The 20,638-nt window shown below is 41.3% G+C and overlaps 1 protein-coding gene across 3 annotated transcripts in view; it reads right to left on the bottom strand.

Annotated features, from left to right (window-relative positions):
• LOC124555774 (endothelin-converting enzyme homolog) overlaps positions 1-20,638 on the bottom strand; it is a 400,218-nt gene that overhangs the window by 38,778 nt on the left and 340,802 nt on the right. For all 3 annotated transcript variants that reach the window (XM_047129822.1, XM_047129823.1, XM_047129824.1), the window contains exons 8-10: positions 13,379-13,527; positions 4,481-4,703; positions 1,535-1,658 (exon numbers count right to left, since the gene is read on the bottom strand). In XM_047129822.1, coding sequence (XP_046985778.1) covers positions 1,535-1,658; positions 4,481-4,703; positions 13,379-13,527 — 496 coding nt within the window. The remainder of the gene's footprint in view (positions 1-1,534; positions 1,659-4,480; positions 4,704-13,378; positions 13,528-20,638) is intronic.

The following is a 20,638-nucleotide window of genomic DNA, read 5'->3' as shown; positions in this document are numbered from 1 at the left end:
ATAAGCAGTTTCTGCCGTTTTGTGCCGTTTTTATTGTTGATTGATATGAAGTTGTGTTTCGTGTAGCATTTGAAATATTTCATGTTCTTCACATGTAAGTGCTATATAGTACATTAAATCCATTTGGAATGTATTGTTAATTCTCCAGGTACAGAACTTTATGGTGAGTAAAATGCTATGTTACTTTTATAACAATTTATATTTATACTTAATCAATCATGTACAATCTTGTACCTTGAAACCAAAGGTCTATTACCATGAAACATGTGTACTTGCAAAGGAGCTGAGTTTCCTTAAGGTTTAATAATTTTACCTGGGCTGAAAATGGAAATTTAGGTTAGTTTACAATAGCTTATATTTCAAAACATATTTAACTTGTAACTGGTATTTGATAATACTTACTGATTTCACTTACTGATTATTGGCATGTGGCAGTGTAATAATGTAATAGATTGACTATTAAATACAATATTGATAAAAATTTCTCAATTGAAACTCTTTGAAATTTCAATCAAATATTTGTACCTACACGACCTTGTTGTACCTTGGAACATGTTTTCACATTTGAAAAACCTTAATTTTCTGAAGTAATTTTTGCAATTTCAGAAAAAGACTACAGCACAAAAAACTGAATTTCATCACTGTAGAATGAAATAGGGAAATACAGTAAAATTCTCTCACAGGGATGGCTAGAGGGAAAGTCTGAAAAGTGTCTGAAGGTGCAACACTCTCCCTGGCTGTCAACACTCACATTAGGCTAGATGTAGGTACCATCCCAACCAGAAGAAATCCATCTTATTTTACATGAAAACAACTTTTTTGCCTAATTGTCTCATAAATTCACTAAACAAATAACCTCCAAATTCACTTCATAATAGATCAACAATGACCCTTACATGGACTAATGTACATTTATGGACATAACTCTATAGTCAGATCATATCACTTCATTTTATAATCACCTATACTACAGTCAGAAGTGAGCCAGGCACAATAGCCTGTGGAGCTTGTGTTGTTTTATATGACAAATATGTTCAGGCATTTGAGACTGCTGCCAGAAGACGAGTAACAGGACTATTCAAAATTGCAGTAGCAAAAAACAAAACTTAAAAGAATTTCTGACAGCCATATGTGGAAACAACCATGTTTAGCAGCCTCCTACCTTGACTGCAGTATTTCTCTAATTCCCTAAGTTAGAAAATCTGCTGAAGTATGAAACTGATTAATAGATCTTGTATTCAATCCTCACTTGTCGCTATGTTTTTTGTCCATGTATTTTTCCATCTCGTGTCAATACAATATGCTTGGGAATAATTCAGATTCCATTTTAAATTCTGTAGTTCTGATAACTCCATGGGTGAGGTTGGTTTGAGCTTAGGAGACAAAAGTGTTTTACATCCAATAAGATCATTATTAGTAAGACACAATGGTGGAAAACCAACCATCGAGTTGATGCATTCCTTTCAGTATTTAGAGTTAATTTTTAAGAGCATTTCACTAACGGTGTATTGCATTAAATATATTCATGCCTTACCTATCATGTCAGTTATGGCATCAGCTTTCCTCTCTGCTGCCCTCCGTGTCTCAGCATCCATCCATTTCAGGTTTTTCAGGTTGTTCTTGAATGCAGTTCTTATCTGATTAATCATGTTTTCTGCCTGGAAACAGTCAACATTACAATTCACTAACAATTAGCAGTTTTGAAATTATTTAGGTGGTGTGATGGCCTCTGTGCTATACATACTGTGAATCAGCAGATATTTTCACAAAGTGCAAATTAACATTATTATTAAAATATGATTAACTTGTGACAATGGTGATCTAAATTTATTGAGCCTCTTTGTGATCTTCCGGTGCCATTTAACCTACCTTTTTAAATAACTTTCTTCCTTGACAGGATAAGCAATAAACCTAGCACCTATCTAACACATGATTTCCCGAGAGCCCCTTTTCAGGTGATATCAATGCCTTTCCCACAATATTTATTATTTGATAAAATACACCCTGTTTTTCCACCAGTTCCATGAAAGTATTTCACTATAATGTGAACAATTCTGAGAGAAACTGCCTTTACTTGTCAAGTGGCAATACATCACTTTGGAAGTAATATATCTCATTTCTGAGTTTTAACTTCATCTTAGAGAAATTGCCAAGACAGACAGACTAGCAGGAAATATTCTGCGATTGAAGCAATTTAAAAAATACTACTTCAGAAATATAGTTGCAACAACTAATTTGAAAGAGAAATTGATTGTATGATGGTGATTACTGCTTAAAACAGTCTCCAAATATCCTTCATAGTGAAGTCAAGGTACTCTTGGGATGTCAGTGTGTTTCTGGCTGATAGATATTCTACAAATATCCTACTTAGTCAAGGTACTCTTGGGATGTCAGCACATTTCTGGCTGATAGCCACTAGATATTCCAACAGCATCATATTGCCAAGGTTCTTGTTTTTGGGTATGAAGTGAGATATGCTTTTAGCAGTGACTCAGTACTGGTTTGACTCATTTATGAAAACCTTGCAAAATGTAACTGGAATCTTTCTACTACAGCATATTAGGTGAAACTTCATTTTACTATGTGATCTTGTAATGATAAGTGAGAACTGAACTGTGTCACATTCCAAGATAAGGTAATTTAAAAAAAAAAAAAAAAAAAAAAAAATTACATAATGATTATGCTGCATTTAAGACTCATATCTCATATATTATTTTTTTTAAATAGTCTGTTTTCAATTACTATAAAGTTGCATGGCTGGCACAGACATACCAAGAGGTAGGCACACAATTAACTGTTTATGATCATGTGGGGCCTGTAGCACTGATAAATTGTGGGGATACATTTATTTATTTTTATGAATAAAATCTGCCTTCTGTTTTCTTAAGATATAACATGTCTAGTACTACAACATGAGCTTATCAGTAATCTATGTCAAAAGAAGAAAGATTATGGTACAATGGCTATCAGTGATGAATCCAATACAGAACAAACAATACGCTCATGCAGGAAAAGGATGGGGAAGGAAACAAGGCTCTGTCTTTTTGAAAGAAATGGTCTCCGCATTCATCTTAATCCACTTAGGGGAAACATGGTGTTCTGTTGGAGACCACTCTGCACATGTTTTGGGGCAGCCAGTCAGGCCAATGCACATGCAAATTCCAGCAGCCTGTCAGAGACCAGGTGATCAAATGTGTCCTTCATTTGGTTTCCTAAAGCCTAACAAAAGAGTGATACAAAATGAAATGACCTGTCACCTGGTGCAAGTCTTTTGAGTAGATGCCACTTCGGCAACTTGTATGTTGATGGGGATGATATGCTGATGGTGAAGACAATACAACACCCAGTCCTTGAGCAGAGAAAATCTCTAACCCAGCCAGGATTTGTGCATGAAGCAGCATGGTTGTCTAACTTCAACACTAATTAACTTGGACTCAGTGCAACATATTTAGTTTTTCTCTTAACAATTATTTCTCAGCACAACCTACTCTGTAACATCCTACATGGTTTTCAAACTGTTTCTGACCATCCTGTACATAGAATGTGGATCATGTTACACCTGTCTGTTGTGTGTGGTTGCACTGAAATCCTTATCATTTGCATACACAAGCATATAATACACTTCGTGGCAATTTTGTCTGTTGCCTGCTGTCTTCATGGTGTTGCAGTGTTAAAAACAAGCAGTGTAGATGGACCAAGTAACTTATTTACTGGATCACAAGAAGAAGAAGGGGAAAAAACTGAGATGATGCCCTGTTGGATGGCTTTAGAAGAGAAGCATGAGTGACATGTACTTTTATAGCTGGAAACCTTGACATATGGAGAAATCTGAAGGAGGTGTTTATCCAACAGTGAATGTAAAATGGCCAGTGATGATGAATGGCAGTACTAAACATGGTTAGAAGCGAATGTGCTATTTTAAAGAGATTATTTTACTTCTCACTATAATCTCTTTCATTTTTCTTCATCTTTAGTGTTTAACATAACATTGGCAATGTTTTTTAGTACCCATAGTCGTCATATCTCTTGTTAGTTTCCAAAGCAGCATTTGTATTAGTTGCTGTGCATGATCATTGTTAGATTTATCTTGCAAATCAAATGATACCACTGTAACTATACAAACCAGTACTAAAAGTGTTACAAAGAGAGAGTGAGATAATTGTAATGTGCCTCTGTCATTCATAATAATGATCATAGGCATGTTTCAGTGCTTTTGTGAATTATTGCTGACCGTTAAAGTCAGAGGTCATGTACTAAAAATTTGTTTAAAAAATAGTGGAGTAATTTTGTTACGGTAGAATGCTTTGTTGTTAATGCACATAAACTAATATTAAACTACATTACAAACTGGACCATAGACTGGTTTCTTCATTATGAAAAACATTTGTGCATAATAATTGTTATGAATTTCATTCACGTTGCCTGTAACCCAAAGTTAATTTATTTTACATTAATAAAATTTTATATTTGCACTACTTACTGCAGGTTTACTATTCCCATGGAAAGCCTCTCTGACAAACATAGCACCAATAGCAAAACCAATGACGTTGTTTGTGTCAGTAACACAGTATCTCCAAGGCTTTTCTCCTCCTTCAGAGCCTACAAGGGCCTTTCTTAATCCTTTGTAGGCATCACGAAAAGCTTTTGAGAGATAACTGGTCATACTCCTGACTGTCTGCCACACCAAATAGTTGTTAAGGATTCTGAAACATAAACAACATATTTTGGTAAGCATACTTCTATACAGAATTTGCATAATCTTTCAGATCATAATAGACTCAGCAACAAAATTCATGCAGGCGTCTAAACTAGTCTTTAATAAACTTATCCCAGAACCTAACAAATATATTCCTGTCAATTGCGTTGCGGACTGAATTCCAAGTTCAATAAGTAGTGCCGTTCTGTCTAATTCACTAGAGCAGCAATGTGTATGTTATATTTTATCACGTTCATTTTATTTCATCCCATGGCTCCACATGGATGAGAAGATGGACTACCAGTGGTAACAATTAGCCCTGTTCTTCAAACCAAGAGATTTAGAATACACGTCTTGTACTGACAATGCGTGATACAAATGATACCACTAGCACCTGTGATCTACAGCAATCTAAGGTTGATGCTTGTACCACAAGGAGGTGCAGGAAGCTGCTGCATTAGCAATGCTCTCTGCCTGGGACTACGGTGTAAAGGTGGTTGCACGGTACACCAACAGTAACTGGGATGCCTCCTTTACATTCTCTATACAGTGAACATGATGCAATCACACTGCGTGCTGACAGTGCCATGCACTGCTGACACAGCACTACATAGGAAGAGCCAGAGTGCCATCCCGGTACTTATCTAGTTGTATAGCAAGCAGCAGTCCAACTAGCTGACTCGGCCACCACAGGAAGGCTTGCTTTTAATGCAACCAAAATGCAAGCTGTCATCATCAAAAAGAGCTAAATATCAAGTGCACTCTAGCAAGTCAACATTAGGGTCACCTCAGTACCATGGACTATCAACACTCATTATATAGGCGTCGCGATAGATTAGTGGGGTTCTCATATCAGCGATGTCAGACGAAATGCACTGTGGCGAATGTGTGACCTACATGCAGTGCTTTGCTCATCATCAATCCTGCCTCTACACGCCAGGACAATCTTGTACAAGTGTCTAGTACGATTGCTACTAGAATACACTGCAGTTGTGTGGGGCAATGATGCCAACAGCCACATCCACAGACACATCTAAACTGGAACACTCAGGGACACTCCATACACATGCTAAATCGACTGGTGGGTATGCAGCCACTAAAAGATGGGGCAGAATTTCTACAAACAGTGTCTGCACTCCACCAATGACAACATCCGCACCTTCGCCCGTAGACTACACCAATGCGTGGAATTAGATGGCCCAACCATTTGTGACAATAAGAAGATGTAGGTTTCGGCAATGTTCATTCCAAAAAATTATGCTGGCAGCGCTCTGTTATTCGTCCGCACCAGAACAGTGCTGATGTTTCCAGTAATGTCTGCACCTGTAACAGTACGTTCTGCGCCAGCATGGCGAAGTATGCAGATGAACGTGTTGCAGTGAAGGGTGTGGTGGATTGCAATCCAGCATAGCTCGTTTCGTCGGCGGCCCCATCTGAGCCCCCACGTACAATAATTTGATCTACATACGTGGACATCCACACAGTCAACAGATGCGATCGATGCAGAGGGATTTCCCGAAGGCATCAGAACTCTATTTGCAACTATCAGAGGAGGGGCAGAAGTATCGAGAGGTGGCAGGGGTGCTGTTCCATCTAGACATCAGACAACGAAACAGTTCACGGACGGTGATGTAGTCAGTTAGTACAAAACGTTCACAAAAGAAGAGCAAAGAGGCATATCACTATTTCGACAATCGGTGGCAAGGAACGCACTGTCGCCGATTCCAGCGGTATGGGCCTTGCCTGGGCCACTAAGGCATCTAAATGCGCGGTCCATCCAGCACAGATACCCAGCGGCTCACCAGCAGCAACCAACAACCACTTCGAGGCGTTGTCAATGCTGAGATTGACGAACAACCACAGACCGGAAAGGCGGACACCCACCCACTGCCCAAGAAGACGGAAAGAGCTGAGAGCCGCTCAGTGGTAAGTGGTCTGAGCCTAAGCTGCCACCAGTCATCATTCAACTGAAAGACGGCTGCAGTAGCAGTGGACGACCACAGCAGGGGTCTGTCGGACGTGACCTGTGTAGAGTGTCTTTTATCTATGGAAGATTTTCGAGTGTGACGAGTGAGGCTGCAGCGCGGCAATTGCCATTCTGCATCCATGCCACCACCTCAGACAGACACTTCAAAGTAGTCCTTCGGGGTTTCTCTCGTTGCACGAATCCATATCACCTTCGAGAAAAGCTGGAAGACATTGATTGGATGCGTGTCAAACCTCCTAGGACCTAGAAAGATTCGCCATCATTTCTGGTCGTCCTCACAGACAACATGGAAAACCGCAAAATCTTTCAAGTGATGCGGGTAGCTGTTACCATTGTCACAGTGTAGACGCTGAAGTAGAAAAGAAGGCCTACCCAATAATCCATCTGCCAGCATGCAATGTGCAGGTGGTCTGTCATCCCAGTGGGCAATACCCGTTCGCCGAGTCGCAACCCCCACAGTGCAAGAACTGAGATGGCGACAACGTAGCGAGCTACTACGGCTGTGTGAAGTTCAAGGCCGCTGTAACTCGATAGCATGCCTTGCAATCTTGGCAGAGGGAGAGGATAACACCTGAAACAAGGAAATGGGAAGTGAAGCACTACAACCGGTGGCTGCAGCACTGTTGTAAGATCCTGCTCGTCGTCGTCGTCTCGTCCGCGCCCGCGACATGCCCAGCAAACCAGCATGCTGCACTCACAAGATTACTGATGTGTACTGTAGAAACAAACTCAAAATAAAAGGTAACCATAACCGTCAAGGAAAAAGTACTTCGACAGTAGGAAAAGCAGAGCTCGAACTACAAGAAACTCAGGCGTTATAAAAACTCGTAGAAACGATTAGCGAGTGATTAAATCTCAGTGCGCTCTGCATTAAAGTAATTATTACTCGACGTATCAGACCTGTTACAGCGATTCTAGTATTGGTGAAGTTCCACTTCACAGGTTCGTGTGATCTTGATGTTTTCCGGTACTTTCTTTTTGCACCTCTACGCAATCCGTTTCTGTGTAATCAGAATTTGAAAACAATCCTGTAAGAAAGGGGATTTTTAGTTTGACTCCTTCCAAATAATATTTAGGCTACTGCAAATATTGTTGTTTTCACCAGAAGTTACAAATTTGCTTTTTGTAACGCTTGATGACTCTGGTAAATCAGAATACATTCTTCCGAAGAAACTTGATTTCTCTGCGAATAACTGATACAACCGATACCAGAACAAGAATAAGACTTGCTCAGCTTTCTTATTTCAAAATACACGTGAAGCTGAGCTTTCACATGGCCCTGATTAACATTATGACTCCTCAGCCAGGAAAATATCGAAAGAGAAAGATGGAGCCGATGTCTACCAAAAAGACAAACTTGCGTCCGTTTTAAAGTACAAGAATGGAAACTTACACCTTAGCGTCCTCTCGGTGGGGTCATTAGCGACGGAGCATAAGCTCATACTGGAATAGGTTGGGGAAGGAAATCTGTCATGCACTTTTCAAAGGAGCCAGGTACTAACATATTAACGATAATATTGTAAACTTCAAGCAAAATTTGTGTCAGTAAAGAGATTTTTTACCTTAAATACGTAGTTTAAATGCGTTAATGTAATGCTTATGTTACAAATTCTCTTGTAATTAAAATGCTATACAGCTGTACCTATAACTAAATCACGTTAAGCCCGCCTGCGTGGCCGAGCGGTTCTAGGCGCTTCAGTCTGGAAGCGCGTGACCGCTACGGTCGCAGGTTCGAATCCTGCCTCGGGCATGGATGTGTGTGATGTCCTTAGGTTAGTTAGGTTTAAGTAGTTCTAAGTTCTAGGGGACTGATGACCATAGATGTTAAGTCCTATAGTGCTCAGAGCCATTTGAACCATTTTTTTTAAATCACGTTAGTTCTGTAGAGAATTTAAACCCGAATTAGTTCTATCGCTTAGTTTTATCTCTAGATCGTTTTCAATCTATGAAATATTTTTTCCATTATTAGGCTGTATCGTAATGTTCATTAAAATTGATTCATTTGTTTCTACAAAATGACTCCTTTATCATTTATTTTTCACATAATCGTTCTACTTTACCAACTTTTTAATCAACTCATGTTTAAATTATCCCCCTGAATTTAATTAATAAAACAGTCTTAAAACCCAATGACTTAAGTACTAAGCAGCAGAAACGTGATATAATACAATTTTAATGTTCTATGTAGAGACGTAAAAGCTTTAATGTCCAAGTTACTCTTACCTTACGCTCTAACGATGTTGATAACCCTTTAAAATTCGTTGAAAGAACCGAACATGGAGGTCTATACGGATATGGCCGGTGTCCGTATGAGACGATAATAATTATTTTAAAATATTGAAACACTTGCTAAGTTTTTTAAATGACAACATGTTCCCAAAACTGCCTGAATTTGTAACTGTTGTTTGTGTATGTGCAGTTTCAGTTGTTGGGCCATTTTCAAACGTTGAAACTGTAGTGGCTGATGACCCACAAGTAAGAAAAATTATTAACACTAACTAATTTTTTTCGTCGATGACGTATAATTTGTGCGCATTGTCGAGTAGCAACGTAGGCATTCAGAGTGCTTAACGGAAATTATGGAAACAGATATCAGAGTGACAATTTTCGACCTTATATTGGGCCAACTTGGTAGTAAAGTGTAATAAGAAGCGTATTATTTTCAAAATAACTAACAAAATAAAAAACCTGTATGTTTCGCTATAATCCATGAATAGTTCTTCTCAAGATCTGAAATTAGCGTATGTTTACACTTGAGGTGCCTGTTTATGTCTCTATTCGTGAATAACTTATACAACTGCAATATGCTGACGTATGTGGACTAAATCCCTACTACCCTGTGATCTCTGTTATTCTACTTTTTTACGGTTTACGTTTTTGGTAGCTGTTTTAAAAATGGATATCAATAATTAACAATGGACTCGTCGTCGTCGTCGTTGTTGTTGTTATTGTTGCGGTCTTCAGTCCAAAGACTGCTTTGATGAAGCTCTCCATGCTACTCTATCTTTTGCGAGCTTCTTCATCTCCGAGTCTGCTTGGTATATTCATCTCTTGGTCTCACTCTACGATTTTTACCCTCCACGTTTCCTTCCAGCACTAAATTGGTGATCCCTTGATGCATCAGAAAGTGTAACTTCTTGTAATGAAGCTGTGCCACAAATTCCTCCTCTCCGCAATTCTGTTCAGTACCTCCTCATTAGTTACGTGATCTACCCATCTAATCTTCAGCATTCTTCTATAACGACACATTTAAAAAAAAATTTCTATCCTCTCCTTGTCTAAACTATTTATCGTCCATGTTTCACATGCATACATGGCTACATTCCATACAAATACTTTCAGAAAAGACTTTCTGACACTTAAATCTATACTTCTCTTCTTCAAAAACGCTTTCCTTGCCATCGTCGGTCCACACTTGATAACCTCTCTGCTTCGACCACCCTTAGTTATTTTGCTGCCAAAATAGCAATACCTGAAGTGTCTCATTTCCTCTCCTAATTCCCTCAGCATCGCCTGATTTAATTCGACTACATTCCATTACCCTCGTTTTGCTTTTGTTGGTGTTCATCTTATAGCTTCCTTTCAAGACACTGTCCATTCCGCTCAACCGTTCTTTCAAGTCCTTTGCTGTGTCTGACAGAATTACAGTGTCATCGGCAAATGTCAAGGTTTTTTATTTCTTCTCTCTGGATTTTAATTCCTACTCCTCCAATTTTTTCTTTGGTTTCCTTTACTGTTTGTTCAATGTACAGATTGAATAACACAGGGGATAGGTTGCAACCCTGTCTCACTCCCTTCTGAACCATTGCTTCCATTTTGTGCCCCTCGACTCTTATAATTGCCATCTGGTTTCTGTACAAATTACAAATAGCCTTTCGTTCGCAGTATTTTACCCCTGCCACCTTCACCGAGCGAGGTAGCGCAGTGGTTAGACACTGGACTCGCATTCGGGAGGACGACGGTTCAATTCCGCGTCCGGCCATCCTGATTTAGTTCACGACAGTCAGTTTTAGCCCTGACGACGACCATGGAGGTAGTGGTCGAAAGCTCGGAGATTTATCCTGATTTGACGCGGCATGTACACCGAGAAATTTTTACTCAGGAAATACGTCGCGAAAGACTTCGTAGTCATCCTGATTTAGGTTTTCCGTGATTTCCCTAAATCGCTCCAGGCAAATGCCGGGATGGTTCCTTTCAAAGGGCACGGCCGACTCCCTTCCCCGTCCTTCCCTAATCTGATGAGACCGATGACCTCACTGTCTGGTCTCCTTCCCCAAAACAATCCAACCCCAACCCCTGCCACCTTCAGAATCTGAAAGAGAGTATTCCAGTCAATACTGTCAAAAGCTTTCTCTGAGTCTACAAATGCTATAAACGTTGGTTTGCCTTTTCATAACCTAGTTTGTAAGATAAGTCATAGGATCATTATTGCCTCTCGTGTTCCTACATTTGCCAGGAATCCAAGTTGATTTTCCCTGACGTCGGCTTCTCCCATTTATTATTTTGCAGTCGTGACTTATTCAACTGATAGTTCGGTAATTTTCACATATTTCAGCACCTTCTTTCCTTGGAATTGGAATTATTATATTCTTCTTGAAGTCTGAGGGTATTTCGCCTGTCTCATACAGCTTGCCCACCAGATGGAAGAGTTTGGTCATGGTTGGCTCTCCCAAAGCTATTAGTTGTTCTAGCGGGATGTCGTCTACTCCCGGGACCTTGTTTCTACCAAGGTCTTACAGTGTTTCTTCACGAAGTGTCATCTCTTCCATCTCATCTTCATCTACGTCCTCTTCCATTTCCATATTATTGCCCTCAAGTTCATCGCCCTTGTATAGCCCCTTTAATTAGACCTTCTGCATTTATGCTTTCCCTTCTTTCCTTAGGACTGGTTGATCATCTGACCTGTTGATATTCATACAGGCGTTTCTCTTTTCTCCAAACGTCTCTTTCGTTTTTACGCAGGCGGCATCTATCTTACCCCAAGTGGTATATGCTTCTACATCCTTACATTTGTCCTCTAGCCATTCCCGCTTAGGCGTTTTGCACTTCCTGTCTATCTCATTTTTGAGACGTTTGTATTTCTTTTCGCCTGCTTCATTTACTGTATTTTTGTATTTATCCTTTCATAAATTAAATTCAATATTTCTTGTATTACCCAAGGATTTCTACCAGCCCTCGTCTTTGTACCTATTTAATCTCTCAAAACTACCCATTCTTCCTCTATTGTAGTCCTTTCCCCTGTTCTTGTCAGTCATTCCCTAATGCTCCCTCTGAAACTCTCTACAACCTCTAGTGCTTTCAGTTTACCCAAGTCCCATCTCCTTAACTGCCTACCTTTTTGCAGTTTTAATCTACAGTTCAAAAGCAATACATTGTGGTCTGTGTCTACATCTGCCACTGGAAATGTCTTACAATTCAAAACCTGGTTCCTATATCTCTCTCATACCATTATATAATCAATCTGAAATCTTCCGGTGTCTCCAGGTCTCTTCCACGTATACAACTTTCTTCCATGATTCTTAAACCAAGTTTTAGCGATGAGTAAGTTATGCTGTGTGCAAAATTCTACCAGGTGGCTTCCTCTTTCATTCCTTACCCCCAGTCCAATTAACTTACTTTTCCTTCTCTTCCTTTTCCTGCTATCGAATTCCAGTCTCCCATGACTATTAAATTTTCGTCTCCCTTCACTATCTGAATAATTTCTCCCATCTCACCATACATTTCTTCAATCTCTTCATCATCTGCAGAGCTAGTTGGAATATAAACTTGTGCTACTGTAGTAGGCGTGAGCTTCGTGGCTATTTTGGCTACAATATGCTATTCGTAGCAGCTTATCTGGGTTCCTATTTTTTTATTCACTGGTAAACCTACTCCTGCATTACCCCTATTTGATTTTTGTCTTTATAACCCTGTATTCACCTGACCAAAAGTCCTGTTCCTCCAGCCACCGAACTTCGCTTTTTCCCACTATATCTAACTTTATCCTATCCATTTACCCTTCTAAATTTTCTAACCTACCTGCCCGCATTCCACGCTCCGATCCGTAGACCGCCAGTTTTGTTTCTCCTGATGACGACGTCCTCCTGAGTAGTCCTCGCCCGGAGAGCCGAATGGGGGACTATTTTACCTCCGGAATATTTTACCCAAGAGGACGCCGCCATCATTTAACCATACAGTAAAGCTGTATGCCCTCAGGAAAAATGACGGCTGTAGTTTCCCCTTGCTTTCAGCAGTTCGCAGTACCAGCACAGTAATGCTGTTTTGGTCGATACTACAAGGCCAGTTCAGTCATCCATACATTGCCTCTGCAACTACTAAATAGGCTGCTGCGCCTCTTCAGGAGTCACACATATCATACAAAAATTAAGTTTTTTAATATACATATCGAATGATGTTTTGTATATCTAATAAACATGAATACTGGAACTTCCCTGAGGCTTTGAACTTCAGTGTATGTTGTGCTGATAATTGTTACCAGTCACTGAAACAAATCTCACTACAATTTTTTATCTCATTCAGGGACTGTGAATTTTCGTTAATCTTTAGGTCTGGACACTCGTATATTCGAAATTAAGCAATATTATAGATTTTACACAAACTTATTGATATAATCTATTGTTGAGGATAGTGCGAAGTTAACAAATGGCTTTCATACGTGTATAAGCGACAATAGTTATGGAAGCATGACTACTTACATTTTACCGTCAGTGGTGTTGGTGTAGTTCTTGATTATGTCATTTAATTTTTCTAGATATTCCGGAGCGTAAACAACGACGTTCTCTTTCTTGCTGATTTTACGCGTGATATTTTCCATTGCATTTGAGAAAAATGCATGCCAGTCAATCTGAAATCAAAATGAAAATTATGCTTTACGGAATCAGGAAACTCAGTGCTCAAACAGGAAGGTCCATCTCGCTACCAACAAAGTAAGCGACTTCTTATTTAGCATAGTGTTCACTAACTTCTTTCGTTTCGGCTCTTAAAGAAGAATAAGCTTCCATTCCTCCACAGATGTTCAGGTACTTGACCAGAATGAAATTTTCACTCTGCAGCGGAGTGTGGGCTGATATGAAACTTCCTGGCAGATTAAAACTGTGTCCCAGACCGAGAGTCGAACTCGGGATCTTTGCCTTTCGCGGGCAAGGGCTCTTGTGAGAACGGGTCATGAGTCGTGCTTGGGTAGCTCAGTCGGTAGAGCACTCGGCAGCGAAAGGCAAATGTCCCGAGTTCGAGTCTTGGACCGGCACACAGTTTTAATATGCCAGGAAGTTTCATTCAGACACCTCATTAGGATTATCCCCGACAGATCTGAAGCCGTCATAAAGGCGAAGGGAGGATACACCCCATATTAAGATCCAGTAATAGGAGTCCAGGTACTTTCGATCAGATAATGTAAGCCCGTGTGTCCGTGCAGGCCACCATAGCGACATCCAGCAAGGGCAGCTGATCCAGGCAGCGGCGTGGTGGCCGCCGTTCGCAGAGACTACAAACAACGCACTGGCCACGGATATTCACCACAGTGGCGGGCGTCCACACAGCTACCCACAGTAATGTGTGTGTGATAACACTACACCGCCGGCCATTAAAACTGGAAAACCATTAAGGCGACAGGCAATAAATGCCAAACTGGGCTTAAGTGTATCATATGCTTGGAAATTCAAATCATTAGCATTTCACTGCAACCACACAAAGTAGGTAGTAGTAACGCCACGTACATTCTGTATACAGCGTGATAGAGATGCCCCTATTGATTCGTTTTACGCAAACCGCACTACATCTGTATCAGGAGCGGTATCCAGGCAGACGACAGCGACGTAATCTGTATAAGTTTCGTCTCAGAACTTTTGGTGAGTATTAGTAAACGGTATCATACTGAAAAAAATGCAAGTGAGGATTAGCCATGAGTCACACGGTAATTTTGTACCAAGATATACCTTACTTCTGCTATACTTATCCAAGTGTCTCCAATCTTTCTTTTTTCTAATTAGTGGCGTAGTCATACAGGTTTTGGATGCCTCTATCAGTCTATTCCATTTACGGTACTTAACCTTTCGTAAAAGGTTCAGGAACTTTGCCTTATAAAGTGTATTTCACCATCAGAAACACTGAAATTAAAAGGAGATATCAAAATGGGAAGTGTACAGTTAACCATTATCCTTTATGTAACCTTTGAACCGTTTACGAAAGATTAAGTATATAAACGGAATAAACGATCGGTAACTAATCGGAAGGGGCAGCTGAATCACCCTGTATAAAGAAACAATATACAGCAGGTTTCTCATTAGGAGATTGTATCTGAATGTCGTTGATTTGTGAGAATATCGTGTTATGCCTCGAGTAACAATGAGAAATATCTACCAGAGCGTGTCGGAATTCGACAGCAACACAGTTGTGTTGTTCTTCAATACTGCTGCTCGCTTTGGCCGGTATCCCATGACTGTCATTTGTATATGAAATGATAGGTTCAGTAGGGCCATACTAAACACCAAGCAGGATCTCAACGGCCCCGTGCGACCAGCGCCAGAGAGGACAGACATAATGTCCCCTCTTCTACACAGGTTCGTAAAGATACGTCACCGTCGCTGTTTCAGGAAATGTGCTTACCGGAAGCAAAAAATGGCTCTGAGCACTATGGGACTTAACATCTGTGGTCATCAGTCCCCTAGAACTTAGAACTACGTAAACCTAACTAACCTAAGGACATCACACACATCCATGCCCGAGGCAGGATTCGAACCTGCGACCGTAGCAGTCACGCGGTTCCAAACTGAAGCTCCTAGATGCCGGAAGCAAGACAAGTATCTGCACTGTCAGTGAGACGAACTCTGGAGCGCCATGGACTTAGTCAAGGCCGGCCGGAGTGGCCGTGCGGTTCTAGGCGCTACAGTCTGGAGCCGAGCGACCGCTACGGTCGCAGGTTCGAATCCTGCCTCGGGCATGGATGTGTGTGATGTCCTTAGGTTAGTTAGGTTTAAGTAGTTCTAAGTTCTAGGTGACTGATGACCTCAGAAGTTAAGTCGCATAGTGCTCAGAGCCATTTGAACCAACTTAATCAAGTCGTCCATTTTTGCTGCCTTTGTTGACAGGTAAGTAAATAAAACATTTGTTCGTAAGTTACCAAAACTGGCAGGCCACCACTCGCTAGCCACTAATAGTAATGAAGATGTATATTGGGATAATCACATAGAATATACACTCAAAGAAAAGAAAAGACACACTACGAAGGAATAATCCAAATGGGACGGAAGTAGGTGGATGTGATTTACATGTACAGAAAAACAAATGGTTACAAATTGATAAAAATTGGATGATTTATTCGAGAGAAAGAGCTTCACAAACTGAATACGTCAGTAACGGGTTTGTCCACTTCTTGCTCTTACAAAAGTAATTATTTGGGTTGGCATTGACTGACAGTTTTCTGATGTCCTACTGAGGATGAGGAATATCGTGCCAAATTCTGTCCAATTGACGCGTTACAACCGGCCGGAGTGCCCCTGCGGTTCTAGGCGCTACAGTCTGGAACTGCACGACCGCTACGATCGCAGGTTCGAATACTGCCTCGGGCATGGATCTGTGTGATGTCCTTAGGTTAGTCAGGTTTAAGTAGTTCTAAGTTCTAGGGGACTGATGACCTCAGAAGTTAAGTCAGAACCCGAGCTGGTTGGAGGGTCTTATCCATAATAATACAAACGTTCTCATTGGGGAGAGATCCGGGGACCTAGCTGGTCCAGATAGGGTTCGGCAGGTACGAAGACAAGCAGTAGAACTCTCCCCGTGTGCCGGCAAGCATTATTTTCCTGAAATGCAAGACCAGGATGGCGTCCCGTGAAGGGCAACAAAACGTGGCGTACAATATCGTCTATGTTCTACGCTGTTTGGATGCCGCTGATGACAACCAGAGGTGTCCTGCTATGAAAAGAAATAGCACCCCCGACCATCACTCCTAGTTGTCAGGCCGTATGGCGGGCAGCTGTCAGGTTGGTATCCTATCACAGTCCAGAGCGTTTCCAGAGACGTCTTTGCTGGTCATCGGAGCTCAGTTAGAAGCGGAACTCACTGGGAGTGACGGTCCGGGGTGCCATTTCCTTTCAAATCAGGACCGCTTTGGTTGTCATCCGTGGCACTCTTACACCACGGCGGTACGTCGATTATATTCTACGCCATGTTTTGTTACCCTCCATAGCAAGCTATCCTGGGTTTACATTTCAGCAAGTTAATGCCCGCTCACACACGGTGAGAATTTCTACTGCTTGTCTTCGTGCTTGCCAAACCCCACCTTGGCCAGCGAGCTTGTCGGATCTCTCCCCATCTGAGAACATTCGGAGTATTACGGGCAGGGCCCTCCAACCATCTCAGGATTTCGACGATCTAACACGCCAACTGGACAGAATTTGGCACGATATCCCTCAGGAGGACATCCAATAACTATCAATCAACGCATGCGGAATAAGTGGTTACATAAGGGCCAAAGTTGGACCAACGCATTATTGACGACTTCAATTTGTGAAGCTCTCTCGAATAAATCAAATTTTTTCTGTATTTGTAATGATTTTTTTGTCTGTACCTGCACATCACAATACCGATTTCTTCCCTTTCGGATAATTCCTTCATCAAACTGTTTTTTTTTTCCTTTCTTTTGAGTGTATAAGTGGAAAATTCAGCTCGGAGCTATATGTTCCGCGCAAACTTAGTTACCTAAAAAACACAGATTTCTGAAAATGAAATACTATGCACTTATTCGTTCTACATTTAGTTATGACTTAATTTTTTAGGGAGACACCTTCAGAACGAACACTAATAGAGTACTCAAAATTCAGAAAAGAGAAGTAAGAATGATAGCCAACCTGAAAAGGAGAGAATCATGTGGGCCAGCATTTGACGCATTTGAGATATTAACACTATCAAGAATATCTCTTAATGAACTCTTGTGCTGGACAAAATTCATATATGTTCTCGATAGTCAAGATCAAGACACATCAGAATCATGACATAAGGAAAAGGAACTACTTCCATGAGCCAGCCGCATCGTCATGTAATTCAAATCAAAGCCCTCTTCTACAAAGACAAAGCCGCGGAAAAACTCCTTTCAGACATGAGAGAGAGATAAAAAATCAAAATATTTCAAAAAATCTCTCAAAACGTTTTTATATACAACTGTTACTATAGTGCGAATGATTTTATGTGCGCTACAGTGTAAGACAAATTGCAATGCGTTACTATGTACAAAATGAGGTGCAGATAATATAACCACACAATCCGTTCTTAAAAAAGGAAGAAAGAAACTCTGAAACGATATATAAATTTATACACTGAAGCCCCAAAGAAACCGGTATAGACATGTGTATTCAAATACAGAGATCAGTAAATAGGCAGAATACGACGCTGCGGTTGGCAACGCCTATATAAGACTACAAGTGTCTGGCGGAGTTGTTAAATCGGTTAATAGTCGGCGCACGAGCGATGGAACACAGCATCTCCGAGGTAGCGATGGAACAGAGATTTTCCCGCACGACTATTTCACGAGTTTACCGTAAATATCAGGAATCCGGTTAAACATCAAATCTCCAACATCGCTGCGGCTGGAAAAAGATCCTGCAAGAATGGGACCAATGACAACTGAAGAGAATCCTTCAACGTGACAGAAGAGCAACCCTCCCGCAAATTGCAGCAGAGTTCAATGTTGCGCCATCAATAAGTGTCAGCGCACGACTATTCAAGGAAACATCATCGGGCTGAACGACACAAAGATTCACGCCTCGCCAGGCCCGTTAACACCGACATTGGACTGTTGACGACTGGAAACATGTTGCCTGGTGGGACGAGTCTCACTTCAAATTGTATCGAGCGGATGGACATGTACGGATATGGAGACAACCTCATGAATCTATAGACCCTGCATGTCAGTAAGGGACTGTTCAAGATGGTGGAGGCTCTGTAATGGCGTGCCACGTGTGCAGTTGGAATGATGAGGGACCCCTGATACGTCTAGATACGACTCTGACAGGTGACAAGTACGTAAGCATCTTCTCTGATCACCTGCATCCATTCATGTCCATTGCGCATTCCGAAGGATTTGGGCAATTCCAGTAGGACAATGCGACACACCACACGTCCAGAAATGCTACAGAGTGGCTTCAGGAACACTCTTCTGAGTTTAAACACTACCACTGGCCACCAGACTCGCCAGACATGAACATTATTGAGCATATCTGGAATGCCTTGGAACGCGCTGTTCAGAAGAGATCTCCACGCCGTCGTATTCTTACGGATTTATCGACAACCTGCAGGATTCATGATGTCAGTTCTTTCCAGAAAAACTTCAGACGTTAGTCCAGTCCATGGCACATCGTATTGGGGCACTTCTGCGTCTTCGTGGGTGCCCTAAACGATATTAGATAAGTGTACCAGTTTCTTTAGCTCTTCACTGTAGACTGGCATTCTCGGGGAGTGGTTTATGAAAACTTAAATCATAACGGCGAGAATAAGATTCTCATAACGGCCGTAAGGACTGAATCCACATTTCACTGGCGCGCTTCCTCATCCATCGAGTTAAAGTTCTAAAGGTAAATCTACTGAAGAAAATCAGACACTGGATAGAAGAAAGTAGATCTTGGTTACAAACCTCCTGTGTAAAGGAAAGGAGAACAAAACCGAGCACTGTAATTTGTTGATGAAGGAAGCAAATCATCCTTTCTTACAGAGTACCGAAAGCACTGCCTGTACAAACTTTGGAATTTTGGAAAAGTTGTATTGTAGGCAAACAGTATTCTCCACACAGAAAATTTAAAGTAAATTTTTGCGCAATAAATTAGACGAATGATATGTCGGTAATACACATAAAAGAACATAACAGTATGAGGCCTGAATTTTCCGAAAAAATATTGTTCTTTATTTCTTTATGGCAACTGCGTTACTACATTTCTGTAACATCAAAGAACAATCATTTAATTTACGAAAGTTTAAGAATGTGTTCCCACCGCAACAGTAATAACGTCGGCTAGAAGTTGAGGCCTATGCCTTTGGTTATCACTATTGAGACTAACTTGTATGGACTCGCATTCGGGAGGACGACGGTTCAATCCCGTCACCGGCCATCCTGATTTAGGTTTTCCGTGATTTCCCTAAATCGTTTCAGGCAAATGCCGGGATGGTTCCTTTGAAAGGGCACGGCCGATTTCCTTCCCAATCCTTCCCTAACCCGAGCTTGCGCTCCGTCTCTAATGACCTCGTTGTCGACGGGACGTTAAACACTAACCACCACCACTAACTTGTATCTGAATGTCTGTTTTACACTTAGCTGACAAAAGTCATGCCATAGTGAAGTGTGCATATACAGATGGCGCTAGTATCACATCCTCAAGGTATGAAAGAGCAGTGCATTGGGGGGTTATTATTTGTACTCAGGTAATTAATGTGAAAAGGTTACTGACGTCATTATGGCCACACAACGGTAATTACAGCACTTCGAATGCGGAATTCGTAGTTGGAGCGAGACGCATGGGACGTTCAATTTTGGAAATTGTTTGGGAATTCAATATTCCGAGATCCACAGCGTCAAGAGTGTGCCGAGACTACCAGATTTCAGCCATTACCTCTCACCTCGTACCACACAGTGGTCGACGGCCTTCATTTAGCGACCGAGAGCATCAGCGTTTGCGTATAGCGTCAGTGCTAACAAACAAGCAACACTGCGTGAAATACCCGTAGAAGTCAATATGGGACTTACGACGAATGCATCCACTAGGACACTGCGGAGAAATTTGGCGTTAATAGACTATGGCAGCAGACGAGAGACGCGAGTGCCTTTGCTAATAGCACGACATCGCCTGCAGCGCCTCTCCTGGGTTCCTGACGATATCGGTTGGACCCTAGACGACTGGAAAACCGTGGCCTGGTCAGATGAGTCCTGATTTCGGTTGGTAAGAGCTGATGACTGGGTCGAGTGTGGTGCAGAT

This window comes from Schistocerca americana, chromosome X (genome assembly GCF_021461395.2).
Source record: "Schistocerca americana isolate TAMUIC-IGC-003095 chromosome X, iqSchAmer2.1, whole genome shotgun sequence".
NCBI classification, from domain to species: domain Eukaryota; kingdom Metazoa; phylum Arthropoda; class Insecta; order Orthoptera; family Acrididae; genus Schistocerca; species Schistocerca americana.
This window is presented reverse-complemented; position numbering and strand designations above follow the sequence as displayed.